At 55.9% G+C, this 27,213-nt stretch overlaps 8 protein-coding genes across 8 annotated transcripts; 5 read left to right on the top strand and 3 right to left on the bottom strand.

The window, feature by feature from the left end:
* Nucleotides 1-531: 531 nt before the first annotated feature.
* Nucleotides 532-3,295, top strand: HER10_EVM0007799 (uncharacterized protein; the record flags this gene model as incomplete). The annotated part of the gene is made up of 2 exons (XM_035477343.1): nucleotides 532-2,468; nucleotides 2,533-3,295. 2 exons carry the CDS (start codon nucleotides 532-534, stop codon nucleotides 3,293-3,295), a joined length of 2,700 nt encoding a protein of 899 aa, XP_035331621.1.
* A 700-nt stretch (nucleotides 3,296-3,995) lies between these two features.
* On the top strand, nucleotides 3,996-6,432 carry HER10_EVM0002732 (bacterial alpha-L-rhamnosidase domain-containing protein; the record flags this gene model as incomplete). Its single annotated transcript, XM_035472433.1, has 1 exon — nucleotides 3,996-6,432. Exon 1 carries the CDS (start codon nucleotides 4,297-4,299, stop codon nucleotides 6,430-6,432), a length of 2,136 nt encoding a protein of 711 aa, XP_035331297.1. The 5' UTR covers nucleotides 3,996-4,296.
* Nucleotides 6,433-7,468: 1,036 nt separating this feature from the next.
* On the bottom strand, nucleotides 7,469-9,483 carry HER10_EVM0009504 (uncharacterized protein). The gene is made up of 2 exons (XM_035478990.1): nucleotides 8,376-9,483; nucleotides 7,469-8,317 (listed from the first exon to the last, which is right to left on the bottom strand). Exons 1-2 carry the CDS (start codon nucleotides 8,517-8,519, stop codon nucleotides 7,874-7,876), a joined length of 588 nt encoding a protein of 195 aa, XP_035331724.1. The 5' UTR covers nucleotides 8,520-9,483; the 3' UTR covers nucleotides 7,469-7,873.
* Nucleotides 9,484-10,995: 1,512 nt separating this feature from the next.
* HER10_EVM0013125 (uncharacterized protein) lies at nucleotides 10,996-12,830 on the top strand. Its single transcript, XM_035482492.1, has 2 exons — nucleotides 10,996-12,446; nucleotides 12,510-12,830. The coding sequence occupies exons 1-2, from the start codon at nucleotides 12,077-12,079 to the stop codon at nucleotides 12,752-12,754; spliced, it is 615 nt and encodes a 204-aa protein (XP_035331967.1). The 5' UTR covers nucleotides 10,996-12,076; the 3' UTR covers nucleotides 12,755-12,830.
* A 255-nt stretch (nucleotides 12,831-13,085) lies between these two features.
* Nucleotides 13,086-15,992, bottom strand: HER10_EVM0000912 (uncharacterized protein). Its single transcript, XM_035470678.1, has 2 exons — nucleotides 15,370-15,992; nucleotides 13,086-15,300 (listed from the first exon to the last, which is right to left on the bottom strand). Exons 1-2 carry the CDS (start codon nucleotides 15,388-15,390, stop codon nucleotides 13,747-13,749), a joined length of 1,575 nt encoding a protein of 524 aa, XP_035331180.1. The 5' UTR covers nucleotides 15,391-15,992; the 3' UTR covers nucleotides 13,086-13,746.
* An 816-nt stretch (nucleotides 15,993-16,808) lies between these two features.
* On the top strand, nucleotides 16,809-19,865 carry HER10_EVM0007892 (spindle assembly checkpoint component MAD1; the record flags this gene model as incomplete). The annotated part of the gene is made up of 2 exons (XM_035477432.1): nucleotides 16,809-17,189; nucleotides 17,258-19,865. The coding sequence occupies 2 exons, from the start codon at nucleotides 16,809-16,811 to the stop codon at nucleotides 19,451-19,453; spliced, it is 2,577 nt and encodes an 858-aa protein (XP_035331625.1). The 3' UTR covers nucleotides 19,454-19,865.
* An 88-nt stretch (nucleotides 19,866-19,953) lies between these two features.
* HER10_EVM0011894 (SAFF domain-containing protein) lies at nucleotides 19,954-23,550 on the bottom strand. The gene is made up of 6 exons (XM_035481307.1): nucleotides 23,249-23,550; nucleotides 22,949-23,041; nucleotides 22,790-22,875; nucleotides 22,070-22,725; nucleotides 21,007-22,014; nucleotides 19,954-20,957 (listed from the first exon to the last, which is right to left on the bottom strand). Exons 1-6 carry the CDS (start codon nucleotides 23,285-23,287, stop codon nucleotides 20,257-20,259), a joined length of 2,583 nt encoding a protein of 860 aa, XP_035331889.1. The 5' UTR covers nucleotides 23,288-23,550; the 3' UTR covers nucleotides 19,954-20,256.
* A 2,231-nt stretch (nucleotides 23,551-25,781) lies between these two features.
* Nucleotides 25,782-27,117, top strand: HER10_EVM0007915 (uncharacterized protein; the record flags this gene model as incomplete). Its single annotated transcript, XM_035477455.1, has 4 exons — nucleotides 25,782-25,846; nucleotides 25,904-26,003; nucleotides 26,066-27,013; nucleotides 27,070-27,117. 4 exons carry the CDS (start codon nucleotides 25,782-25,784, stop codon nucleotides 27,115-27,117), a joined length of 1,161 nt encoding a protein of 386 aa, XP_035331628.1.
* Between the last annotated feature and the right edge of the window lie 96 nt (nucleotides 27,118-27,213).

The following is a 27,213-nucleotide window of genomic DNA, read 5'->3' on the forward strand; positions in this document are numbered from 1 at the left end:
CCCCAGCAATGAACTAATTGCAATTCAAAAGGGGACGTTAAGGCTCCACGAATGGGATGGGGGAGATGGAAGACAAGCACTACTATACCCTCGACTTGATTCCCGTATCCGCACCCGCAAAGTAAAGACTAGCCGCCCCGCTCACGTACAAGGACATTTACATCCGGCAACCCCTCCATCTCGCCAGATTGCAGAGAACAGCAACCGGACCTGTCGATCATTGGGTAATAGCCGACAAGGCGCGCAAGGTCAGACGATGCGACCGAATGTTAGAGCGCCCTGGCTCGTATCAATGGTTCCCGAGCTTCTACAATGGGTGACGGGCTCCAGATCGCATGAAACCATGGGGAAATTAGCGGTCCATGACGCAGATCAGTACAGGAAATGCTACCTCACTGATGATGGAGGCATTTCGTAGTGCCCATACGGAGGACTCAGTGATAAATAGAATGCGCCTCCCGCCTTGGCTAGAACAAGCATTAGCCATCGTTGTGATTGATCGAATCGAAACGGTCAGCTACATCACTCACGATGTTTCGGACACAACTCCTCCCAGCCCTCACGCTGGCGCTGACGTCTCTCGTCAACGCCCAATCCAGCGATGATCTCGGCATAGCAAACGGCTTCCTTGACTTTAAGGCTGGCCAGTTCACCGGCCAGCTCGTCAAGGACTCTCAAACCCTCGCCTCCCTCAAGCCCGGAACCGACTTCGACTTCCTCCCCTCGGACCTCCTCGCCAACCTCACCTTCAACTACGCCCACCACATCGGCGACGTCACCTTCCGCTTCAAGCTCGACGGCGCCGGCAACTGGACATCCGTCGACTCCGCTCAGGCCAGAAAACCCGTCAAAGCCCTCGCGGACCTCGCCCCGGGCGTGATTGCCGGTGCAGACCTCGCCGCGACGCTGCCCGCGGGCGTGCCCTTGACCGTCACGCGCGAGTGGCTCCCCGCCGGCGACGGCCTCGCTCTGCGAGTCAACTTCACCAACACCGCCAACGGCACCGTCGAGCTCGGCGCCCTGGGTCTGCCCGTCGCCATCAACAACATCTTTTCGCGCCCGTCGGCCGAGGAGACGCAGGCAAAGTGCTCCCTCGCGGACCCGTACATCGGTCTCGATGCGGGCTACGTCCGCGTCTCCCCCGTAAAGGGCCTCGGCAACGCCCTTGTGGTCGCGCCGCTGGGCTCGAGTCCGTTCGAGGCGTGGAGACTTCTTGGGGAGCCGCAGGGTGATTACTACTACCAGTCGCAGACCTACGAAGGCACTTATGAGTGGATGATTCACTCCCAGGCGTGGGCGGAGACCGAGTGGAAGGGCGCGACGCCCTGGAACACGCCCACCTCGAAGACGCTCGAGGCCGGGGAAACATACTCTGTTGGACTCAGATTCGTCGCCGCCGAGAGCATCCAGACCATCGAGGCCGCCGTCACAAAGGCGGAGATCCCGCTCGCCGTGGGCATCCCGGGCTACGTCGTGCCCACCGATCTCACAGCCAGACTCTACCTCACGCACTCGTCCCCGGTTAAGACCATTGACGGCTCAGCCTTCACCATCAAGCAGGACACCGCCGCAAAGGGCTCCCCGTACCTTCTCACGCCGACCGCCGGCGCCTGGGGCCGCGCAAAGGTGACAATCACCTACGAGGACGGCAAGACGCAGGTGGTGCAATACTACATCACCAAGCCCGCGCCGGAAACAGTCTCGGACCTGGGCCACTTCCTCACCACCGCTGCGCACTTCACCGACGCCTCGGACCCCTTTGGCCGCGCGCCGTCCATCATGGGCTACGACAAAGAAGCAAAGGCCATCGTCACCCAAGACGAGCGCGTCTGGATCGCGGGTCTAAGTGACGAGGGCGGCACGGGCGCCTACGTCGCCGCCGCCACGAAGCTCTTCGTTCAGCCCGTCGAAGCCGAGGTCGCCGTCCTGGACGACTTCATCCACGACACCATCGTCGGCACGATCCAGCCGGCAAACGACACCTTTGCCGTGCGCGCGAGCACCTTCTTCTACCAGCCCGACGCCGTCAACTACACCTATGACGCCTCCCGCGACTGGACGTCCTGGGCGTCGTGGACCAAGGAGAGAGCGTACACCACCGTCCGCGCGTATAACTACGTCCATCCCGTAGTGGCGTACTGGTCCATGTACCGCGTGGCGAGGGACTACCCGCAGGTCAAGACCCGCGCCGACTGGACCTGGTACCTGACGCAGGCGTACAACACGGTGACGCACTGCATGAAGAACGGCGCGGCGGACTGCGACTACGGGTTGACTGGATTGATGGGCGAGACGGTGTTTGCGGAGCTGCTCGAGGATCTCAAGAGGGAGAACATGACGCAGGAGGCTACGACCTTTGAAGCCAATATGCGCTTCCGCGCCGAGTTCTGGGAGACGCTGGCTGTTCCCTTTGGCAGCGAGATGGCGTGGGATAGTACCGGCCAGGAAGGCGTCTACTACTGGACCGAGTAAGCTCGTTTTAACCCAGATCACCAAACTCTTGATACGCAACAGCTAACACGAGGGCAACAGGTACTTTGGTCACAACAACACCGCCATCAAAGCAATCAACAGCATCAGAGCCTACATGCCCACCGTCGCCCACTGGGGCTGGAACGGCAACGCCCGCCGGTACTGGGACTTCCTCTACGGCGCCAAGAACCAAGGCATCGAGCGCCAGCTCCACCACTACGGCTCCGGCCTCAACTCGCTCCCGATGCTGCACCACTTTGAGCGGAACCCGTCCGACGTCGACGCCCTCCGCGTCGCCTTCGCCGGCAACACGGCGCCCCTGACGAACATTGACGCCGAGGGCTGCCCCTCGGCGGCGTTCCACTCGTTCCCGGAGCATTTGGCGTGGGATCCGTATACCGGCGACTACGGTCTCGGGTTCTTGGGTTTGGGTCTCGGTCAGGGTGTGTATATTGTCAACCACGCGACGTACGGGGAGGTCGTGTTTGGCGGCAACGTCGTTTCGTCGACTGAGACTTCTGTGGTTGCTGAGCCGAGGGACGCGGTGCGGAGGCGTGTGTTTGTTGCGGATTTGGGGTTGAAGGTTGATCTCAGCGCCGGTGCTATTCAGACTGTTACTTATGATCGCGAGGGCCAGACGGTGAAGTTGAGTCTTGGTGCTGCGGCGTCTGAGGCGGCGCTGAAGGCTAACTCGACTATTGTTTGGCTTGAGACGACGTCGGGTGATGCCAAGTTCACGGTGTCTGGCGCGAGTGTGGCCAGAGGAGGATATCTCGTCGACTTGTCTGGCGGACAGGTTGAGGTCACCATTTCCAAGGCGTGAGATGGTGGTTGGATTATACTTTGAATTCTAGTACATATTTAGATCCTAGCACACGGGGCTTCTCAGCCTTGTAAATTCTATTCTTATTCAGTTGTCAATCATGTCACATTGGTAAACACTTTCGCTAGGCATTATATATTCCCATCATCTCTTTACGACCGATCTGAACAGAGCAAGGACTTCCACAAAACCAGAAAGCAGCGTCAAAGTCTGAACCGACGATTACAACCTGGAACCCAGCCCAGTCAATAAGTATGGACAAGTCAACTCAAACATCAGACGGCGACAACTTCAGATGAACCAAGTCAACTCAACTCAACTACGGGAATGACTAAGAGAGGTGAACGCCAAGAAACAACGTTCCACTTCTCCAGATTACCCCACAAACTTAGCTGCAAGACTCCTCCTTCAAACCCCGCACGCTCCTCCTCCGTCTCTTCCCATTGATCCTCTTCTTTCTCTTCTTCTTCCCCTTCTCTTCTCTTGATTTGTTCCTTGATTATTACCGAAGATTCCCCCTGGCTCTCTCTGCCAAGCGATCGACTCCCACCCTGTCTGCCCCCTGCTCAAGATCCAAAGGAACCACGACTCGTGTTCGGCTGCAGAACTGCAGAAAGTTCCCCAAACCTAACCACCCATCATTGACCCGAAGTCACCGAACCCCATGGGGCCGGAGGAAATACCACATCACCTCGTGCCCGCCATTTCCACCAAGAAACCCGGACCCGAGATGACAATGACACCAAGGACAGAGGGACCCTGCGGGGACTCTCTACTTAGCCTAATTCGAGGCATTGACATCACTTGAATCCCCAGTACTTGGGTCAGGGGAGAAACAACATCAATACGCTTGCCTCGGGGTAGCAATGCCGCGATACACCACCCCAAAAGCCTATGAAGCTGCACAACATATCACGAACCGACCAACCTGACCTCTCTTCCGCCTCACGTCTAGATCTCGAGACTAGGCAGGGTGCCAGACCGCACCGCATCCGTCCACAATGGTCTCATCCTCATCGTCCTCCCTCCTCCTAGGCCTCGCCCTTCTCTTCACAAACACAGCAGCCCAATCCTGCTGGCGCAACGCAACCTGCACCCACCCAACCGAAGCCTCCTTCCCGGGCCCCTGGGACGCAAACATATACGCCCCAGACTCCCGCACAGCCCGCCCAAAGTCCATCCTCTCCCTCGCGACAGGCGACCAACTCGCCTCCTTCCCCTCTCCCGAGTCACAAACCCTCACCGGCAATGGCTCCGCGCTCGTCTTCGACTTTGGCGTCCTCGTCGGCGGCCTCACCTCGGTGAACTACACACTCTCCGGCACCGGCACCGGCAACACCACCGAGCCCGTGACCCTCGGCCTCGCCTGGACGGAAGCAAAGAACTGGATCGGCGAGTACTCGGACAACTCCAACGGAAACTACCGCGGTCCGGGCCAGACCCTCATCTCCGTCGACGGCGCCCTCTTTCACCAAATCACCGTCCCCGGCCCGGGCTCCTACACCGTCCCCTTCCCCCAGCTCCGCGGCGGCTTCCGATACCTCACCCTCTACCTCATGACAAACACCTCGTCACAAGCCCTCACAATCGACGACGTCTCCCTCGAAATCGTCTTCCAACCAACCTGGTCAAACCTCCGCGCCTACCAAGGCTACTTCCACTCCTCCCACACCCTCCTCAACAAAATATGGTACGCGGGCGCCTACACCCTCCAAACCAACGCCGCGCCCCCGGAAACAGGCCGCGTCCTCACAGAAGACATAACCAACGGAGGCTGGTCCAACGACGCCTGGCTCGGCGTAGGCTCCTCCCTCCTCCTCGACGGCGCCAAACGCGACCGCTGGATCTGGCCCGGCGACATGGGCGTCGCCGTCCCCTCCGCCTTCGTCAGCACCGGCGACCTCGAGTCCGCGCGCAACGCCATCCAGACAATGTTCGACTTCCAGCGGGACTCGGGCATCTTCCCCCGCGCGGGCCCGCCGTACCTGGACGCCACGAGCGATGCGTATCACATGTGGACCATGATTGGCGCGTACAACTACGTCCTCTTCTCCGGGGATACGGACTGGCTGGCGGCGAACTGGGCGACGTACCTGAAGGCGATGGACTACATTTACGGGAAGCTCATACCCGAGACGGGGATCCTCAATGCCACGGCCGCGGGCGATTGGGCTCGGTACGTCAACTCGCTCAACGGCAGCGCGCCGAACATGCTCCTCTACCGCACCCTCACCACCGGCGCCTTTCTCGCAGACCTCGCTCCCGCCAGCAACACATCAAACCTCACAGCACCAGCAGGGACAAACCTCACAGAAACCTGGCTCGCCCGCGCAGACGCCCTCAAGAAAGCAATCTTCACCCACCTCTGGGACCCCACAAAGGGAGCCTTCATCGACGGCTACAAAAACCGCACCCTCTACCCCCAAGACGCAAACGCCTACGCCCTAGCCTTCAACCTCGTCGCCCCCTCCAGCCCCGAAGCCGCCTCCATCTCCAAAACCCTAACCCAAAACTGGACACCCATCGGCCCAGCGTCCCCCGAGCTACCAGGTAACATCTCCCCCTTCATCTCCAGCATCGAAATCGAAGCACACTTCGTCGCAGGCCGCCCCGATCGTGCGATGCAGCTCATCCGCGACAGCTGGGGGTGGTACCTGAACCACCCCAACGGCACGGGCTCGACCGTGATCGAGGGGTACCTCGTCGACGGCACGTTCGGGTACCGCAAGGGCAGGGGGTACACGGATGACCCGAGCTACGTGAGCCACGCGCACGGGTGGAGTTCGGGTCCGACGAGCGCGATGACGGAGTACCTCGTCGGGCTTCGCGTCACGGCGCCCGCGGGCCGGGAGTGGAGCCTGAAGCCGGCTTCGTTTGGCGGCGAGGCGGAGGGGTTGCCGGCGGAGGCGGAGGCCGGGTTCACGACGGCGCTGGGGCGGTTCAGTGCCAAGTGGGTCGTTGAGGAGGGCGGTGGGTTTGCGAGCGTGGAGTGGGATGTTCCTGAGGGCACGAGGGGATGGGTGCAGCTTGGGGCCGAGGAGGGACGGTGGGTTGAGGGCGGGAAAGGAAGCGCGAGAGTCGCGTGTGGAAAGGGGACGGAGGGTCGGGGGAAGAGACGCGCGGCCTCCGGGCCGTGATGGAGTGAACGCGGATAGTAGTTCTGAGTACCATAGATAAGCCTTTCTTAGAGGTGATGCGTACCTTACGGATAAAATATTCTGACCTCTTGGGCAATGTTTGTGTGATTCTACCCCCGAGAACCCCGTTATATTAGAATACGAGTTTTTTGCCCAAATACGAGGCCCGAACACTCCGCTCGTCGATAAGGGAACCCACTTCAACGGCTTTCCTTGGTCCCTAGACTCGAAGAAAAGGATGGCCTCTAGGTTCCCCCGTGGACTTAATGATCTCTTCCCACCGGATACCCGGCGGTGATACCTACCAATCACCCCGGGGCTCCGCGGCCCTGTTGGCTCCGTTGGCTGTTCGAATACCGAGACATGCTTCACTAGCTCGCGAGTGCGCACATTGCGAGCTGCTAGTCCCAGGTCCAGATGTCTGTGTGCGAATGTGAAGGGACCATTGCCCTTTTGACATTCATCACACAGGCGCAGTCCAAGCGGGATTCGAGCTAGACCTTGGGCTACGCACGGATTTCCTCGAGAGAAAATAGTAGCACTTTGAGAGTATCTGAATAGCAAACAAAGCTGCAGTTTGTGCTTTCAATAAAAGTCGTGGTGAGTCACAATCATCATGAAGGAATTGCCCTTTTGTTCAACTGCGTTTTCCTAATCTGGGAAACGTTGAGCCCCTTACAAGTAAACATGAACCTACAAGACCTTTCTTCTAAAAGACCAGACGACGATCCTCTGGATTGACTTTCCTGACATGCACCGAAAGCCGCCGCCACTGGACAGAAGGTGGCCAACGTTTCAAACGGTCCGAAGCCTCTCGCAGCAGCCCTAAACTCTCGTAAAAAGTCGCCGCTAATGTAACCGTCATTTGGGGGAGTACACAGCTGAGAGCCCGGGTCCGACGGAAGTGACGCACGTCGCTAGTGATGGGTGATGTAAACTCGATTGCATGATGAGGAGCAATGTGAGAGAAATTGAGGATGTATGATGAACTGTGCTGGTTTTGATATTGACAATTCCGGGTATCTTTTCTGTTTTTGTGCCTTCAACGTGAGAGAGTTGGAGGCTATTCAAGGTCCTATGTTCCGTAAGAACTTGATGAACCATCGTCTAGAATTACGACACGGCTGTCGGATATCCAAAATCTCTCTGTGTCTGCGCCATGATATCCCAAAAGTGTCATTCTCCAGGCGAAGAAGGAGACATGTCCGTTTCTTCCCTCAGTAGTGTCCTTCATGAACGTGGATATTCGTCTTCCCCCGGCCAAGACCAGCACTTGCTCGAGGCCGCACCAAATCCATTTGCCCATGTCTCATGAAATCCCCGTACCCTTCATCTCCTAAACGCCAAGAACACCCCAAGCCCGAACCCAACAAAATAACTCCCAATGCAAAGAGGTCAGCACCCAAGAAGACCACGTCCCGTCCCGAGTCCGTCTGCATCATCAACTCGGCACCACCTGCGCCGTCTCAGGATCACTACTCCCAATACCCGCCCTCCTCTCCCTCCTCTCCACCTCCCTCGCCCTCCTCCGTGCCCGTCTCCGCCGCTGCTGCTCCGGCCCGCCCTCCTTACACGCGTCGACGCAGTGCATGGCCATGTACAGGAAATGCAGCACCGCGGCGATGAGCTGCAGCCACATGTACCACGGCGCCCACGTCTCCTTTTCGACCCTGAGCGGATCCTCGCGCCAGGCGCGGTACTCGCGGTCCGGGCTCCCCGTGCGCCAGCCGTTGAGGATGATGAAGTAGAAGAAGGCGACGAGGCCGAGGACGAAGAGGACGAAGTCGCCGACGACGATGGCGCCGGTGCGCATGCGGGGGATCTGGTGGGTTGAGTTTGCGAGGGTGACCATTTCGGCCATGGAGAAGATTATGCCTGAGACGGACTTTTTTGGGTAATTAGTACTTAGTCTACATGGTCAGGAAAATGCGTATGAGGCTTACTGTGACGTATCCGAGCGGGAAGTGGAAGCCATATCGCGATAAGGTGATGAGGGCGGCGAGGGCGCACACCTCAAAGACGACGAGGGTGAGGCGGAGGCAGAATTGGAGGATCCCGTAGAGGGCGGGGATGCGCGGGCGCGTCATGCTGGGTTGACGGCGGCGACGGGGTTCCGCCTCGATCGCGAGGTTGAGGTTGCGGGGGCCTCTCTATCGTGGAATCATGCGGCGGTAACCAAGAGGTCTGGCTCATGCGGCTTGCTTGACAAGTTGGAAATTCAAGTGCGGTGGCACAGCCGGTCTTCGTTCGGTCGGTCGGGATCGGGGGTTGTTGTCGTTTGTCGAGGGCGGTGGTATCGCAACGGCGACGGCCTCGGTGAGTGGCAGCGACGGATGGGCCGGCCAGAGAATGAGATTCCCGGAATGCTTGAATTTCCTTCGGGTGCGGCGTCTAGGCGTCGTTTCTCTTTACCGTAGATTCAAAGGTTCAGGTAGTTTGCCGACACACCTGCGACGACGGCCCGTTCGACGGGAGAGAAAGAAGTTGGAGTCAAAGGTCGGAGGTTGGGAAGAAAGAAAGGAAGAAGAAAGAAGTCAGAAAGTTGCCAATATTGGGCGGAGGTTGGGAAAGCTGTCGTCGAATTGATTCGTTTGAACTTCTTTGGAGCTTTTTTTCTCGCATTCAAGGCCCCAACCAACCACTTTACAGAATGAATGCTCCCCTGGTGTGGCCCGCGGGGTGTTTGCTTGGCGATTGAAGATTTGGGCAAATGGAACACAAAGAAAGCGGGCGGGCGCAAATCGCTACAGAAGGGAAGGTCGAACTACTGCGAGATTGTGGGTTTCCAGCCGTTGTTACCGTCCTTTTTTCTGAGAGCTCTGCAAGATGATAGGAACAATGGAGGGTGAGTGGATGGGTGGGTGGTGGTCGCTTTCGAGGTAAGGTAAGGGTCGTAGGTAGCCGGCCGGGATAAGCGGTGTAACCGATCCAGCAGGTTGTCTCTATGAAGAAATCCCGGGATCTCGACGGTGAGAAGAAGAGGAAGGGAAAGTGAAGAAGGAAAGAAACAACCACAAGCTCTGACTAGACACGAGATTTGCGGGGGTTTGCTGACGGCTAGAATAGAACTGAAGAAAAGTTGAGAGGACGGGAGGCAAAAGGATGCCCGCCCGCCTTAATCCAGAATGGAAAGTCGAAAAGGAACAGCGCCAAGCATGTCCAGGCAAGGGTGGGCGCAATCCAGGATGGACAAACGTAATGGGTGGGTGGGAGAGAGAGAGAGTCGCAAGGCCGAGGGATTTGGGGATTTGCAGACAAACTCAACTCAGATGGAAATCCATTGACGATGTTTGGACGGACGGGGCACGGGAGGGAGAGGCATTGGACCAACGATCAAGTCTTTTCTCTCTCCCTAATTCGACTCTTGGGCTGTCCCTTATGCATCCATGCGCTGGTGTTGTCCGTCTTTGAAAGGCCCCGACGACATACACACACACACACACGACACTCTACAGTAAGGTAGAGAGAGATAGGTCTTTCCCCCTCCGTCTCTACTCTTTAGTTTCTACAATGTCAATGTCCGTCAGGTGGGCTGTGCGGCGCGGCGCTGCATGAGAATGGGCAAAAAAGACAAAATGGGGTTCCGGCCAATATGCATGCGACGGCGTGGTCGGGGCAGGTCCTTGGAGTAAGGTCCATCCAGGAGAAACCTTTTTCTCTCATGGATGATGGGACTGGGTCATGTTTCCATCTAGACCTTGAACTGTCAAGGAACCACACGTCAAACTGCCAGAATCCAAAGAGAAGATAGTTTCAACGCCTAAAACGCCATCATTCCTCTTCCCTCTCCCCCCCACCGATCCCAGCCTAGGGCCGGTCTTTGGCATCCCACCCCTTGGCGGAGTCGCGGGAAGATCCCGGATTGTCTCTCCCGCTATGAACTCCCCGATGGACTCTGCTAAATTACTCCGTAGTCCGTACCAAGCCCTGCTGCCCTACTGGCTCAGGTAGCGTATCCGTACCTTACCTAGTCTAACCCGTCGGTAGGGCTTTACCAGGGGCCAAGACGCGTACGCCCGAGGCATTGACAACCCGTAGAGTAGTAATTTTGCCAATTGTGCAAGCGTTGAAAAGTGCTCAAAGCATCGGAGAGCAGTAGCTAGAACCTGCTGGCATACTACGGAGTAGATTAGATTCCACTCACTGTAGAAAATTGTTAGTGACGTGTGCTTGGCAAACGGTAACCGGCAAACGGGCCAGACGGGGAGCTGGGGGCGCATCCCATCGGACCAAGAAATGCCATTGCGTCATCCCATCAACTCGCCCCAGCGTCGCAACGAAACGATGTCACTGGAAACACAAACGGTCCAGGTCAAAACGTGACGGGAATGGAAGCCATGAACCCTTCCTGTTGTTGTTATGCACCTTGAATCGATGACATCTCGTGGTGCCTCCAACTAAGCCTTATCATGAGACGGGAATGAGAGATAATGTCAAGATTGAAGAAGGACTGTAAGATTATACATGAAATTGGGCACCCAGTAGGATGATCAAAAAGCAGGGTCCTTCCATAAATAAATCAGTGGCGCACCCATCCAAGTTTCCTCCCAGTCAGCCCGGTTTCTGCTGTCTCCACATCGCCACCAGTGACCAACTTCACGGACTACACCTTCATAGTACTGTGTAGCCGTAGTATACTGATGGTACAGACACTCAACATCAAGAACTCAAGAGTCCTCAAGCGAGAGAAGCTTACGAAAGGATACGCCTCTCCCGAGTTCCCGTCAAGAAAGCGGGCCGGCCAATTACTCCGTCAGGAGATGACCGTCGCGTTATGAGATCAGATGGGGGGCCACACCATTGCGGCTCACGGCACGTTCCCTTTGTGCCATTTTCCAACCAACACACCCAGTGGTCCCAGTCCAGTTCAACCTCACAGAAACGTAATAGGAGTGGAAGAGCGCGGCAAGCTAGAATGTCACTAGAGCCCACAGTGAGGCTCAAACGGCACCCGCCGCAGGAAACCTGGCCGAGCCTGGCAACGCCTGGGTCGATGAATCCGGTATATCGAGGCATCTCCACCAAGGAAATCCAAAATACCAAGACGGTTTACACGGCACTCACGCGGCACTTGGCCCGGAAAATCCCCCCACAAGCCCTCACAGCTCTGTCTGCTCTGGACTCCTGAGACCAGAATTGCTTGAGTCCAGACAAGTGAAGGCTGCAATGACACTACCCTTGTCCCCTCTATGGACTGCTCTGACGTCAAATTCCCCGGTATTTCTGTATGCTTCTTTTTCCGGGGTCGGGAGTGTGATGCTTGGTGATGTACTTTTCAATGGAGAACTCCCGGCCGGTGGTGGGATTTGACGTAGATGGGAGAGTGCTGCATGGAGACGTGGGCTTGAAAGGACGGTCGCAAGCAGGTTGACGGCGCTGTCGATGACGGACGTCGACGCGTTCCTTGGCCACGATGACGGACTTGTGTCAAGACAGTGCAAGCAGGTAAAGTATAAAGACATCTTCTCGAAGTGCCCCAAGCAGGTATTCTCTCTCATCATCATCAAACACAACCACGACCACCAACACAACTACAATCTCATCCGAGTACCACTCATCATCACCACACTACAATATCCTAAGGATCTCAGACCCTCAACCAATAAACCCATACTCTTCAACACCCTCTACCCCAAAGATCAAAATGCACAGCGGAAGACAAGAAAACTATGGCTCCAGCGGCATGGGCGGCGGCATGGGCGGTGGCTACAACGACGGCCCTAGAGAAAACTACGGAGGAGGCATGGGAGGAGGCATGGGCGGCGGCTACGGCGGCGGCCGCGAGAACATGGGCGGCGGTGGCATGAGCGGCGGCATGGGCGGAGGCTACGGAGGCGGCGGCCGAGACAACTACGGTCCCTCCGGCGGCATGGGAGGCGGCCCCGGTCCCCGCGATAACTACAACGGCGGAGGTGGTATGGGCGGCGGCATGGGTGGTGGTATGGGAGGTGGTGGCGGCTACGGCGGTGGCCGTGAAGAGTACGGACATTCCGGTGGCCACTCTTCCCACGGACGTAAGTTTACTCTTTGGATTTGTCTTGACAAGGCAGGACACAGCGAAGCTAACACCATCATAGGCCGCAACAGCTACGACCGTCGCGATAGCTACGACCGCCACGACAACCACGGCAGCCACGGCAGCAGTCACGACAGCCACGGCAGCAGTCACGACAGCCACGGCAGCAGCGGTGGTAGCGGAGGAGGTCTCCTCGGTGGGATCCTCGGCGGCGGAGGAAAGGATAAGAAAGAGGAGAAGAAGAGCGAGGGGTTCACTGACAAGTTGATTGACGGTGCCGCTTCGTACGCCAAGAAGAAGTGGTAAACCCTCAAAGAGCATCTTTGACACACGCGTCGGAAAGATGAATGATGTAACGAATACCTCTTGTATTAGTAGCCGGGCCTACATCATGGCCTGTAGTAATAATTCCATGATTATTCAGAATTATTGCTAGAGACTTGTCGTGGTTGCGTGTTTGTTTATACTTACTCTCGAGCGTTTGTTGGTCTTTCGATCCTTTCATAGTCCCCTTCACACATTAGATGTCAATAATGTTGGGCGGTCCGAAATCTTGCTAGCTCATCACCATACACAGAGATCACGTTCAAGCGCGTCCGGAATTGCAGTCATTATGAATCTTGGGCGATCTCATCGCACCTCATTCAAATCTGCCAAAGTGGCCTTCGGGGCATTTTCGCTTCCCGGTGAATACTCTTGTTACATGCCCTCAAAAACGCCAAATTTCATCCTCTCTCGTCAATCAAAAAGGGGTCCGCTTCCCGAAATGTCCACTCCGAACGACAATACCCCCCTTCCAAGTCTCTCGATAGTATCCAGAGACACTGCGTAAGTCAGAAGGATCACCAAAAATCAAGGCCTTTCCTCCTCCTCTCGTAACAGGTATGGAGCGAGATTTTTGTAAAACCCAATTTCCCTTTTTTGCCCACCTTCCAGATCTAATCCGGGGTACCACACCCCAATGCTGATGCAGGTTGTCCAAAGCAAGGCGAAACAAAAGAAAGCCCCAGGCAAGGGGTTGAGTAGGGCAAGTTTGAAGAATCAGTTGCAGGGGCTAGGAGACCACAATCCTCCAGAGAATCCTCGATAAACTCCGATGATAAGAGGTGCAAGAATGCTCTGGGTAATGCCCCCTTTGCCAAATGTACAGGTCGAGGCCAAGAGCGTCGATGGGTAGTTCGGTATGTACCAACTGCGAGATTGTCGCCAAATCAAGAGGTCGTCAGGCGTCAAGCCGGGGCCGTGAAATTTACACCGGATCAGCGAGTGCAATTCGCGAATCGCACGTCAAGGCGCGCTCACTCTTCCTTCTTGGGCTTCTCTGCTTCCTCAGTGGGCTGCTTCTTCTCTTCATCAGCCTTGGCCTTGGCTTTCGCCTTGCCCTCGTTGTACTTCGTCATCTTCTCAGACATGTACCGAACGGAACGGCCGACGCCCGCGGTAAAGAAGCCCTTGATTGACTGGGCGGTTGCGGGCCAGTTTACGGTCTGGCGAATGACCTTGCGAATGGACTTTTGCAGCTCCTCGGGCTCATCTTGGACGATACGCTGCTCGAAGCCACCTCCCTCGCGACGCTTGAAGCTTACGGCGTCCTCGTCCTTGGAGGCATCCATCATGGCCTTGAAGTCAGCAGTCGGTACCATGAACTTCTTCTGGTACTGGAAGTAGAGGCGTGAGCGGAAGGCCTTGGGCAGGCGACGGACTATGTTGCCACGCTTAATGGGGTCCATGTCCTGGTACATGGCGCCGTCGTACTCGGCGTCGGCGACATGCTTGCTCTGCTGGTCGGCTCCGTCGGCGAAGTCAACGTTGGGGAGAGTATTGAGCAGCGGGCCGTATAGCTTGCGGAAGGAGACCATGTTGTTGTCCACAATATTGGAGATCTTGCTCTTGTTCTCGGTGGGGAGAGACATGCGCGGATCACCGAGGTACGAAATACCGGCAATGGTCGAGAAGAGCTCCTTCTCGGTGAACTTGGGAGGCAGAAGTAGAAGAGCTGTGCGGACCGCCGAGATCAGATTGACCTGATTCGCGAGGCGAACTCGGGGGTGGTCACGCAGGATCTTAACCGGCTTGTGAAGTCTTCCCGCGAGGTACAAATTGTTCCAGGTCGAGAGGTCGGTACAGAGGTTGTCGATGGACGTGACGCCGTACTTGATGAGCATGCCCTTCTTGGTGACGTAGGGGTTGAAGTAGACACCTGCGCCCCAGCGATCCTGGGTGGTAGAGACGAGGCCCGAACCGAAGCTGGCCAGGCCAGAGTAGTGGTCACGGTGCTGCCTGATGTTGAGCGAATGCCAGTGCTGGGTGTGGGTCACACCGAAAATGAAGTCAATCATCTTGGGGCCGCCTTTCTGCACTTCCATCAACGAAGGAGACGGCTTCGGGTGGACAGCGCGAAATTCCTCGTCCGACACAGAACGGCTGATTTTGGACTGCGGGAAGACACCTGAGCCGTACGCCATGGCGTACATGACAGGAGCGCGGAATTCCCGGACAACCTCGGTCAGAACCTTTTTGAACTCGGCATTAACCTCCATGTGCTGGTTGATGCCAAACTCCTTGTATGGGAGTTCCTCGAAATCTTCAATCTTGGCATCAGGGTGTTCCTCCCAGTTGTCCGCCGACAGAGTCGGGCCAGTCCTCTCCTTCTTCTCGCGGCCCCAGTGAAAGTTGATCGCAGAGCCACGGTGAGTGTAAGGAGGAGGGCTATCCTCCTGCTTGTTCTCACTTGTCACATTCTCGTCCTTCTTGCCAGCATCCGCTGAGTAGTAGCGAGCTTGGTGGGAGAAGCTGAGCGCAAGGCCAGGCACGGCCACGGCTCGAAGCGCCTGGCTGGTGTTGCCTCGGAGCTATCCTGCACATCAGCCACGGTCGTTCCTAGCTGATTCGCAAGTTTTTGGAGAGAAAATGGGGCTTACAAGGAGGCGCGAGAGCGTCATGATGGCGATTTGCTGTTTATGGTGGGATTTTGATAGTGTTGATCTTTCGGTAGTCGATGTTGGGTTGAAGGGAGAAAGAGCTGAAAGAGGGGAGAAGCAACAGTCTCCTGGCTGCCTGTGACTTCCACCTGCTCAAAAGAAACACAACAACTACTTCAAAAGAGGCGGGCACACTGATGTTCTCAAGGCGAGAGCAGCTGGTCGGATCCCAGTTCGGTTTAGACCGGGTCGTCAAGCTTAGTCGTCGCAGCCAGGCTCAGCCTTGTGCTCAGTATTCCAACCGGCCCAGCAGCAGACCCTGTTATCCAAAAAGCCTGCAATAATTCTCTGTTTCTGATGAATCGAGGAGCAAGGCTGAGTGAACGTTGATACACTCTTGCCAAGGGGATCGCAGTGGTTTCGAGCTCGGTTGTCCCGGACAATAATTCTCGTGCTGAGTAACGGCCCCTTTCGTATGCCCCAATTGGCCGAGCTTCTCCTTCGCAAGCGGTTCGATCGAGGAATCGTTATAGTGGACGTCTAGGCTCGGGAGGTCGGCTCGGCGTGGGCGTTTGGGGAGTTTGGTTGGGGTTTGCGGAAGGGGGGTAATCCGGAAGTTGAAGCTATCGTTGAAATCTGCTTCTGAGCACCGGAGCTTGGGAGAGCACAGCAACGCTTAGTCGCAAGGGCACGGAGCGGATCCTGGTCCATGCTGCCGCCAAGTCAGGAACAAGCTCCAATACATGTGGGATGTGCCCATCACGTCATGGTGCAGCTGTTCCCTGTCGCCCAAAATACCCCAGTACTATGCTCGTACCTGTTCTCTACCCGTTTGTTAGTTTGAGCCACAGGACCACTGGGTCTAGAGCCTTTGGTGTTTGTCTTACACTATGTAAAAATCCGAGCCGGCTGGGTAATGGTGGAACTGAAAGGCCATGTGGATGCCTGCTCGGCTAGTGTTTGATGAGAACAAAAGAGCTCATCTTTGCCGCATAATGGCCCTTGGCTCTTCCCGGCCATGGAATGATGGGCAACTGGCGAAATCCGTTTTTGTTTTTCTGGATAGATGATAATCTCACTTGGAGGTGCCGGACTTTCTGATGTTATTATTCTGCATGTCTCGAAAAGTCGTGGGAATCCTATGAATAAGGTTTGGAAGAAGATTTGGTCAATGGCTCTGCCTGAGGCTGGGAGAAAAGAGCAGACCGAGAGAGCAAGGTAGTTACGTTGGAAAGTGGCAGAAGCAACTTGTCGCGAGAGAGGGAAGGAGCGATTTGAAGCTTTTTTGTTCTCCTAGTTGCTGGGGAAAATAGACAGACAGCGACCTACTCACTGCATAATCGCAACCTATCTGACAGTCAAAAATAGATTCTCAATTCTCTCCGCTCTACATTCCGTTTCGATCCGATTTATGTTGTGATTCAATACCAAAGTTCATCATGTCCGACATCGTCATAGACGAAGACGAAGACTCAAGAGGCGCGCAAGAGATGGGCGTGCTGCTCAGGAAGAGCCAGCGACATCCCTCCCGCTCCTCACCGCGGGGTGCAGTGACACCACCAACAGCAGGGCCCTCCATGTTACGTCACGTGACTCTATCCCCAGCATCCCCGGCCGTCAACAACCGCCAAAACATTGGCCGATCCTCAGGGCGCGTTGAGACGAAGAAGAAGCTCCTTCAACAAAGCACCGGCGCAATGAGGTCGCATACCCCCTCGGGCGACCCTCCAGGGAGGCGCGCCTCCGTCACGAACCGTTTCCGCAATAGCACCGGCGGGAGCGCTCTTCCCAGACCCCATACTTCCTTGAGAGAATCCAGGGTACGCTTGGTTGCCTCTAGTAAACAAAAACAATGAGAAGCGTTGGCCCGCTGACAACGGAGAGTTAGACTTTTCGCGCAACACAACCAACATACAACCTCTTCACCGGCGGCGATGCCAACAGTAGGCCAGGCTCGCGCGCAAGTCTCGCCGCCCCCGACTCCGTCCGCGCCTCATCCCACGAGAGCTCGAAAGAAAACATGGCGCCCCCCGATGCCGCCGAGTACGAGTCTCAGCGTCAGGTCATTGAGGAGCTCAAGGCCGAGCTGGGTACCCTGCGCTACACCATCAGCACCTTTGAGCAGGAGAAGCAGATGGCCGACGCCCGACACAATGCCGAGCTCGAGGACCAGCGCCGTCGCGCCCAGGCCGATTTCACAGCGAAACAAGCTGCCGAGAGTGAAAAGTCCCAGGCGGCGCGCCAGCTAGAGAATACCCAAAAGGAGTTGAGCGACCTCCGCGACAACATTGCGGAAGAAAAGACGAGCCTAGAGAAGCGTGCGCGCGACGCGGAAGAGGAGGCCCGTTTATTACAGGAACAATTGGAAGACTTATCAAGCTCCAAAGACGAAGCCGCGCGCATCAATGAGAGAAAGACGATCGACCTCGAAATGCAGCTTCAAGCTGCCCAAAAGTCGACGCAGGAGCTGGAACAAGAAAGCCAGGCCCGTGAGGCTGCTCTTCAGCAGATCCAGTCGCAGCTCGTGGACAAGGACAACCATGTAGCCGACCTCGAATCTGAAGTTCTCCGCCTCAAGGCCCAGACAGGCGACGCCGACACAATGGCCATCATCAAGCGCGAGCTCTCGGAGCAGGTCGCGCACATCCGCAGCCTCGAGGCCACAAACCGTGAGCAGCTCTCAGAGCTGAAGCACCTCCGTCAGATCCACCGGGCCGTCGAGGTCGTCGAAGAGGAGAAGCGATCCCTTCAACGTAAGCTCGAGGCGGCCCGGTCCCTCGAGACGGAGCTCGCCGAGGCACACATCCAGCGCCAGCGCCTCGAGGACGAACGCATCGCCTGGACGGGCTACCTAGCCAGCACAGACAACGGCAGCGGCGATCTCGAATTCGACTCCCCTGAGGCTGTCGCCCGCGCCCTCGTTGAGCAGCGTTACGAGAACGCCGCCCAGCTCGACAAGATGGGCTCCCTACAAGCCGAGCTCGCTGCGCAAGAATCCTCAATCAAATCTTGCCAGGAAGAAATTACCACCCTCAAGTCTCAGCTCGCCGACGCGAAGTCCGCCGCATCAACCCCCCAAAACGTCGACAAGACCCGCCTTCGTACGGAGCGCCAGCGTGTACTGGCCGTCAAGGAGGTGGAATACCTCCGCGCCCAGCTCAAGACCTTTGACGCCGAAGACGAGGCTTTCCAGCCCGAGGCCGTCGACGAGACCCGCGCCCGTCGTATCCAGGAGCTCGAGGATCTCGTCGACAAGTACAGAAGCGAGGTGCAAGCTCTACACACGGAGATGTCCTCCATAGAAGCAGGTAAACCACCCGCCGCCGCAGACCCAATACCAGCAGCCGGCACGAAGCGCCCGCGCGACGAAAACGACGACGCCTCGGCCGCGCAGGAACAACTCGGTCTCCTCACCCGCAAAAACCGCAAACTCCAAGACCAGCTCGCCGCCGTGCAAACCCAACACGCCCTCACCCAGAAAGAACTCGCCGTCACGCAAGACCAGCTCAAGGCCCTCAAGACACAATCCAAAACCCGCGTCCTGTCTCTGCGCTCGAACCCGACGTCAGACTACGAAGCCATCAAAGTCGCCAAGCTCAAAGCCCTGGAGCAGGAAAACGCCGACCTCCTCGCCCAACTCAACGACAACGAAAACGTCGACCTCGTCCCGCGATCCCAGCTCGACGCCGCAGACCGCCTCGTGGAAGAAGCCCGCGCCGAGACCGCATCCGCCCAGAAATCAGCCAAGCGCCTCAAGGAGGTCTGGTCCAAGAAATCCCTCGAGTTCAAAGAGGCCATCTTTTCTACGCTCGGCTGGACCGTCATGTTCATGCCCAACGGTAAGATGCGCGTCGAGTCGACGTTCTACCCCTCCCAGACGGACGAGTACGAGAACTCTATCGTGTTTGACGGCGAAAAGGGGACCATGAAGGTCGGCGGCGGGCCGAGGAGCGCTTTTGCCCGGAGAATCGGCGACCAGATTGGCTTCTGGGTCCGGGAGAAGGGGTGTATTCCTGGGTTTTTGGCGGCGTTAACGTTGGAGTTTTATGAAGAGTATTCGAGGAATCAGATGCAGACTGAGTAAAAAGGAGCAATGACGATGAGGCTGGATGCTGTGTATAGTTTGTCATGGGATGGAATACACGGCGGGCCTCTGAGGGGGAGGGGGGACGAGAGCGGAGTTTTCTCGCGTACACATGGCGTGACGGCCAGAAAGCTGCTTTCGCCCACTGCATATTTATTACTACCACCTAGCTAAGACGTGGCGCGACGGAACATGAGGACGGTGGAGAGGGAGAAAGAAGGAGAGGTATAGCCTCGGATGGGAGGCTGGCTTGTACATGTTTTGATATCACGATGATACCTCCACCTCACGCCCCAAAGACGCGGTGTTGAGGGTTTCGGATGCTTGACGGATAGTTATCCTTAATGATACTATGGCTTTTTTCCTTGTTCATACACACTCTTTGCGCTTTGCACTTGGTACTTCCCACTTCAGCACACCTAATTGGTAAAAGTCACACGAGTAAAGACACCGGGTATCTTGAAATCTCTCTTTTTTTTTTCATCATATCGGTACAGAAACTACCTACAAGCAAAGCACCCCTACAAAAAAGTCCGTCTCCGTCATCAAAGGGATGATCCCGCAAACGAGATCATACTCCTCGAAAATCCAACACCAGACAGAAGATGGGGAGGTAAAAATCAACAAGTGACTGAGCCAGACAAAATGATTATCCGGGGGGTGTCTTCTTTTCCTCTCCTGCCATGCGCTCGCTATGTAAAATGGTCTGTCTTCCAATGGCAATACAAAGTCTAGCACTTTGAACGGGTATGTACACCTCGCCACCACATCTTCCTCATTAAAAAAGTTCATGGTTGCAAAGATTACTTGGCCTCATACTTGCCGCTAGTAATCTTCTTTACCAAATTCACGTCCACCCACTGCTGATCAGCTGGCAGCGCCGGCGAGGTCGGGTTGTCGTCGGCAAAGGGATCGGCATCTTCATCCTTGCCCTTGCCCTTGGTTTCTTCCAGTCGAGAAATGGTGATACCGCTGCCCAGGGTCTCCGGGGTAAGCTCCCAGCGGGCTTCGATGTGGCCAGGCTTGGGTTCCGCATTCTCAGCTCCCACGATACGGCACACAATCTTTTGGGTCTCGTTTGTGAGCGTCAAGTCGCCCAAGCGCCAGTACACCAGGTGCTTGTCTTTCAAATGTGTTCCCGTCGGCTTTGTCTGGGCACCCGAAGCCTTGGCACCCTCGTATGTGGCGACGAATACGACGTTCTGCAGTGTGACAGGAGCTGTCAGGTTACTCGCGGGGTTCAGGGAATACTGCAAGAGAAGTCCGAGCTTGTCACCCTGCGGCTTCCAAGCCGGGCGGATCAGTAGAGGGACTTGCGCCGCCAGACCGGAGCCGTCGGCATCGCCAGCGTGTACTCTATACGTAAACGCTGTGGATGTCTTGTTGAGATGCGACACGTCCAAGTTGAATTCATCGGACTTTCCGGGGCTGTTCTGAACAAAGATACGGTTGGGTCCAATAACTTCAAGGCTGGGGAAGTTGTTGATCCTGATCGTCTCATGTTCTGTACAAAGTTAGCATTTTGAAGTCGGCAGAACGAAAGCTTGACTTACCTTGCGGGGCATCACCAGTTGCATGGTAGGCAAAAGCAATCTCGCCGTGAACCTTCGCACTCTTGACGGTTCCATCCTCAAAGGTTGCGGAGACCGTTTCAATAACGGAGGCATTGAGTCCAGGCTGGTGCATTTCGGGATGCTTCAGGTGCGCGAGGCTCACGAGGGAGTTTGCGGAGCGGATCGACTGCGTGTCTGACGTTGCGGCGATGCTTGCCTCGGATGTGAGAGCAGCGACGGTTGTGGGCTTGGACGACTGGCTCGGCAGTGATGGCGAGGTCGGGAATGGGTTTTCGTTGGTAAGCTCGGGTTCCGGCAGGCTAGGAGGCGGGACGTAGATGGTATTTCTCACGTCTCTCCGTCCTCGCACAGTTCCTAGCTTGCGTGACGGAGCAGCCATCTGGGTCAACGTGTTTGCGACATTCGACATGGCAGCTTGCTTCGCATCGGCATCCTCCTCGGCGATGGGCGAGCTCGCAATGTTCAGCTTGAACATCTGCTCATTCTCCTCGGCAGCCTCGCGCTGAGCCTGGGAAATTGGATCATTATCGGGTGGCCGGATCGTGAAGCCTTCGTCGTCCTTGGCTTGGGAATCCTTGCCCTGTGACGGCGGAGGACCGGGTGGAGGAGCAACATCCAAAGCATCGGTGTCGTGATTTCCGTTGACGGGACCAGCAGAAGAGCCCAACCGAGCACTGTCCGAGTGGAAGTTGCTGAAGCCGTTGGTGCCTTCGTGGAGCGGTCCGTCTGTTCCGGAGGATTGAGGTGGTCTGGGAGAGTCGGGTGTTTCGGGAAGAGCGGAAAGACGGTTGTTCGTCTCGTTCAGGTTGTTCGACGATGCTCGGGGAGAAAGGCCGGGGCGAACGTGAGTGCTACTGTGACTGCTGCTGAGGCCTCGGCCGAACGAAGGGACACCGCCCTTGCCGGGAGAGATCTGACCGAACCCGCCGTGGACGCTCTGCCGACGGCGGCCGAGCATCGTGCCGATTCGGCTTCGCAGCTTCGACTCTGCGCTCTATATTAGTCTCCCAGTCTCTGGATAGCATTACATAGTACAACATACCGCTCTTTCCTTCGCCCAGACCGGAATGTTCGCTTGCGTCATCGTCGTGGTGGCCGAGACTGCTGGGAGGTGGTGGAGGTGGTGCCAGAGTCTGGCTCGTGGGGGCATTGGAGGATTGTCTAGACGCCGTGGCCCTCTTCTCCAACCTTGGTCTGCCAGACAGGATTCTTTCCTTGAAGCTCGCGATTTCTTGCTCGGTGCTGATCTCCAGCATGGAAGCCAAGGTGTCGGCAGCGCGGCTCTGGTTTCGTTGCGCCTGGTCGCTTTCGTGAGTCTCGTATTGCGTTAGCAGGTCGCGCAGCTGGTTGACGCGTTGCTCGTCAAGGGCTTGGAGGGTCTCGAAGATGAAGGGAGCCTGCGAGTCCCACTGCTGAGTGGTAGACTCCAGTCTCGCCGTGGCATCCGCCATCTTCTGGGCGTTCGTCTTGGGGCCTTTTCGAGCCAAGGCTTCAGTCTTCTTCTGGGCATCTTCGAGGTCCCGGGCCATGGAGGTCAAGTTGGCGGTGATGGTCTGCATGTTCTGCATCTCCTTGCGGGACGAGAAGTTACGCAGGGGACCCTCGACATCTTTTTCGAGTTGGCTCGCGAAAACGTGGTGGGAGTGGGCAGTTGAGTCGACGGATTGGAGGATTTTGTCCCAGGGACCTGAAAAGACGCTGCACAGTTTATCAGTATAGGGTCCTACTCCTGAGAGCCGAATGCAATGGTCGGGCAACCTACCCAAGCTCCGACGAGCTGTTGGGGACCTTGAAGGCGAGCAATTTCTTGAGGCTTTGGACGTATTGATCTTCGACTCGGCGGCGTTCCTGAGTAGGAGTACAGTTCAGCATGGGGTTGTCCTGTGCTGTCGCATTCTATTCATCGTGGGTGGTGCCTTACCTGCAACCAGTCTGCGATCTCGGTGTTGATCTTGTTTATTCTCTTCACACGATCGGTAAGGACGTTCACGGCCTGCATGGGCTGGAGGTGCTCCTAAACAAAGGGGAATGGCAGTCAGCAAAACAAATCGCAAACAATGCGCTCCAGCCATGGCAATGGAAGTACATCAGTCGCAGTGAGGTGGATTGTGGAAGGCCAGCCCGACCTCGGCTTCTGCCCGGTAGGAGGGCCTTTCCAACCACTGGGGGAAATAGTGACGGATTGACGGGAATGAATGGGGGAGGAGGGGGGAAACATTACCAGCATGGCCGGGTACTCGGCCCTGGCGAGATCATCCATTGTGTCTAATTAGTGCGGCGCGCGCAAAGTCATGTACGATGAATGCAAGCAACGAGAGAAAAGGCGCGCATAGCGATGCTGTCTATGATGCGGGAAAAGGTGTGGGCGAAGTGAGGAACATTCGCATCGTGGGAAAGTCGTGAGGTGTGAGGAAGGTGGGTTGTCCTGCGAGACGGCGGCGGCGGGAATTGAGTGGATGGTTGGAATGGTCCAGTTGGATGGTGGATGGATGGAACAATAAGGCAGGCCAGGAAGGAATGGAATGGCGCCGCCGCTGCTGCTGCTGCTGCCGAACAAGACGAAGCCCGGTCAGGCAGTCACCAGGTGCAGCAGGTGCAGACTGTGGTTGCCAGTGATGTGTGGGAGAGTGGGCCCTTTGGACTGGAAAGCCGGGAAGAACTCCTGGTACCTATCCACAATGGAGGTCACTTCACACACTCGGTACAGCTAAAAGTGACTTGTCTCCCTCTTCTTTTATTTAGTCTTGGGCTGATGATGAAGTGTGGAGAGGACCGGACCGGGGGGCATGGGCTGGGCTGGACTTGGGATTTTTTTTGGTACATTCACAGGTCGGACTTGAACAGCCCGATTCATACCAAGTAAGGTACCTACGTTGGTATGAACCTGGAATACTTGTATGTACAGCAACATGAGCATTCGAGGTCGAGGTTTACGGCTCGCCTCAATCAACATCGAGACGCGTCAACTGCATGCAAACGCAACGTGGTAAGCCCCGTCTCATCATCTAATGCTGCCTTCTTGCTTTAGCTTGTTCAATGCTGCTGCGTGGCCTCGACGCCTCCTTGGTCTCCCACTGGCACCTGGGTGTCAATGTCATCCAACCTCATCCTTGAGATGTCTCACGTACCTTTTTTTCTTCTCGAATGCGTCGCCAATTGGCCCGAGTGCTGCCTCGTCGTGACCAAAGGTTCAGCGCATGTTCCACTGGCGCCAGATTTGAATTTATTGGATTCGGATGGGACAATTGGCCCGGGAGCTGCGGACAAGGACGCACCATCCATTAAAATTCACAGTCATCCACAAGATCATGAGATACATATACTATTCATAACTGGGACTTAGCAATTCCGCTTCTCCTTTTTCCTTTCCTCATTCTTGTCATCCCGGTATGAGTTCTTAGTGGCAATGAGCCGGTTAAGACGAATCAGTCTCCTTTGCACAGCTCAATCCTAAAGAGACAACATACATCTCAACTCCAGTTCCACACTGACCAACCACCCTCATCTCTCTGTGCTTTGGGTCTGACAGGGCTCCTGTAGTCGAAACAGGCTAGCTCGGAGGGGACCTCTGCAAGTACGTCACGCACCTTACAGACCAAGTTAGCACAATCCTCAGCTCGAGTTGGCAACCGAGGAAGAACCCAATTGAGCCCTCCAGCTTCGAAATGTCCTCATCTGAAGCTGACAAGCAGTACGGAGTACAGCAGGCAAGACAAACGTGATCATGAAAAAGTACAGAGGCACCGCTCGTTCCCCCGATGCTGGAAACAACGGCGGCGGCGGGCTGCATAACCCAGACCACATTCCGTCAACCTTAAGCAGCTTCCCTGCCTTCACTTTGCCTTAGTCACGTTGATCCTGTTTTAAGCATCCCGCATCCGCCTGGCAAGGTTCAGAGGAACGGTGCCTGTATGAGATGACGGGAAGTGCCCTGACGTGTCGCGACCGCGTAAAGTCTCTGATCGAAATTCAATCTCAACCCACCTCACGGAGACCAAGCCGGCGCAAGAGGGTAAAGGGGAAAGAGAGAAAACCCCATGACTGAGCCGCCCCCATCCTTGCAGGTTGTCAGCTGCGCATGAAGTTTTATTCTGGCCCTTAATTCAATCGCAAGGATCTCGATCTTCAAGCCAGAACACCACCCACAAAGTATGAGTATTGAAGAAAAAAAAAAAAGGACCTTCCTGGCACGACTTGCCGGCTGCCCTCCATGAACTGCACGGAGTGAGACCCAAGAGTGGTGCGCATTAGCGCAGAAAAAGACCATGATAATCCTTACGCCTCGTGAGGCTAAGAGAGAAGCTAAGATTGAGTCGAAGAAGTAATTAAAGACATATTTTGACGCCATGGGACGCCCCTCGTCAGGTACCCGGAATTGCGATGCCCAACCAGGCATTATGTAAGCTTATTTCTCTTCCTGTTCATTCTTTCCACTCGAAAAGGAGACGGCAAGTTTGCACTGTGCGAACGCTGTTTCCCGCCGAGATCTACCCCGGCGGGTCCGGCCCGGACAGTCTTTCTACCGTCTCCGATCTTTCTCACACGGTACGTACCCAGGTCTACTGCGCTCCCGCTTTCCTGGCTGCATCACAGGGATCATCATCGAAAGGTGCAACGACGCCTCATCCCTTCCCGTCTGGTGCTCACTAAGAACGGTCAATTGAAAGCAACGCCAGTGCACCACCGTCAAAGTCTCGTCATCCTTGCTCGTCCACCTCACGCCAACTTCCTCCCTCGACAGCCGCCCGGTTCTCATGGCAGACGGCGATTGGAGGACGCTTTTATCGGCGTCAGATCGATATGAAAACATTCAAAAGATGTAAGTCAGAAACCTTCAATTTGTTTTCAAGCCATGCTTACACCAATGCCTCTGCAGAAAGTCCGTCTTGGAAGCAGCTAGTCCGAATGCCAAAAACACGTCACAATCGGACGCATTTTCTGTAGAAAACCAGGCGTATAAAGACTCGTCGTCCAGGGTGAGTTTTCCACCCTATATTTCACCTTTTGCCAAAGTTCAGCGCTCACATGTCAAGGTCAGGCTCAATATGACGAAATCTGCCAGCTAGTCGGCTCAGCCAATTTGTCTCGCCCGGAAGCTCCAACACCCGCTGATGACCAACCTGAAGATGCTGGCGTCAACATCGGTTCTTACAAAAACTGCGTTTCTTTTGCTAGTGGCTTGACATCAGAAGTCTACCGATGCAAAGATCGAGCGCTCAAGGTCATTGTGGAAACACACAACATTGAGCCTCACAATCCGCAACGCGAGGCCAAGATTCTGGCGACCTTGAAACGGCCATGCATTCCGCTTTTGGAAACATTCAGGGACCAAAAACAAAGATTTGTTCTGGTGTTTCCTTACAAGCCCATGACACTTGCCGATGTCATTGACAAAGAAGCCATCCCACTGCCCCAGATTAGACGTCTCTTCAAGGATATCTTTACTGCACTCGTAGATATCCACGGCCAGGGCATCATACACCGAGACGTTAAGCCGGAGGCCATCCTGCTCGATGGCCCGGATGGGCCAGCATATCTTTCTGATTTTGGAACAGCCTGGCACCCAGCCATGTCGATTGTCTCAGAGCCGGCCAAATCCAAGATTCTGGATATCGGGACCGGCCCCTACCGAGCGCCTGAAGCGCTCTTTGGCGATAAAGCCTATGGTCCATCTGTCGATATGTGGGCGGCTGGAGCCATGCTGGCCGAGTGCTGTCGCAGCCCCCCAAAGTCCTTGTTCGAATCAAGACCCGCCCATGAGGACGGCAACCAGCTGGGGTTGATTCTGAGCATCTTCAAAACCTTGGGCACGCCGACACGCGAGACTTGGCCCGAGGCTGCAAGCTTCAAGACGCCGCCCTTTGAGATGTACCGCATGTTTGACGGCCAACCGTGGACAGAGATTCTTCCAGAGGTTGATCCCCATGCTCGAGAGCTGATCTCGAGCTTGGTGCGCTTTGACTCCAAGAGGGCTACGGCGGAGCAAGTGAGTTGCGGAGACCGCTTTTACCACAAGCAATTGTTTTACTGACTATACAATAGGCCTTACAGCACAAGTTCATGATGGGCACTGAGGAAAGTCAAGCGTAGGAGACCACCCGGTCTTCGAGGACAACGTGACAAAGATCAGGTGTATTTGAAGATGGGCCACCTTCAGTCCTTGGAAGGTCGAAGGAAAGGGATCAA

Source organism: Colletotrichum scovillei (assembly GCF_011075155.1).
Source record: "Colletotrichum scovillei strain TJNH1 chromosome Unknown Contig00007, whole genome shotgun sequence".
Classification (NCBI taxonomy): Eukaryota; Fungi; Ascomycota; class Sordariomycetes; order Glomerellales; family Glomerellaceae; genus Colletotrichum; species Colletotrichum scovillei.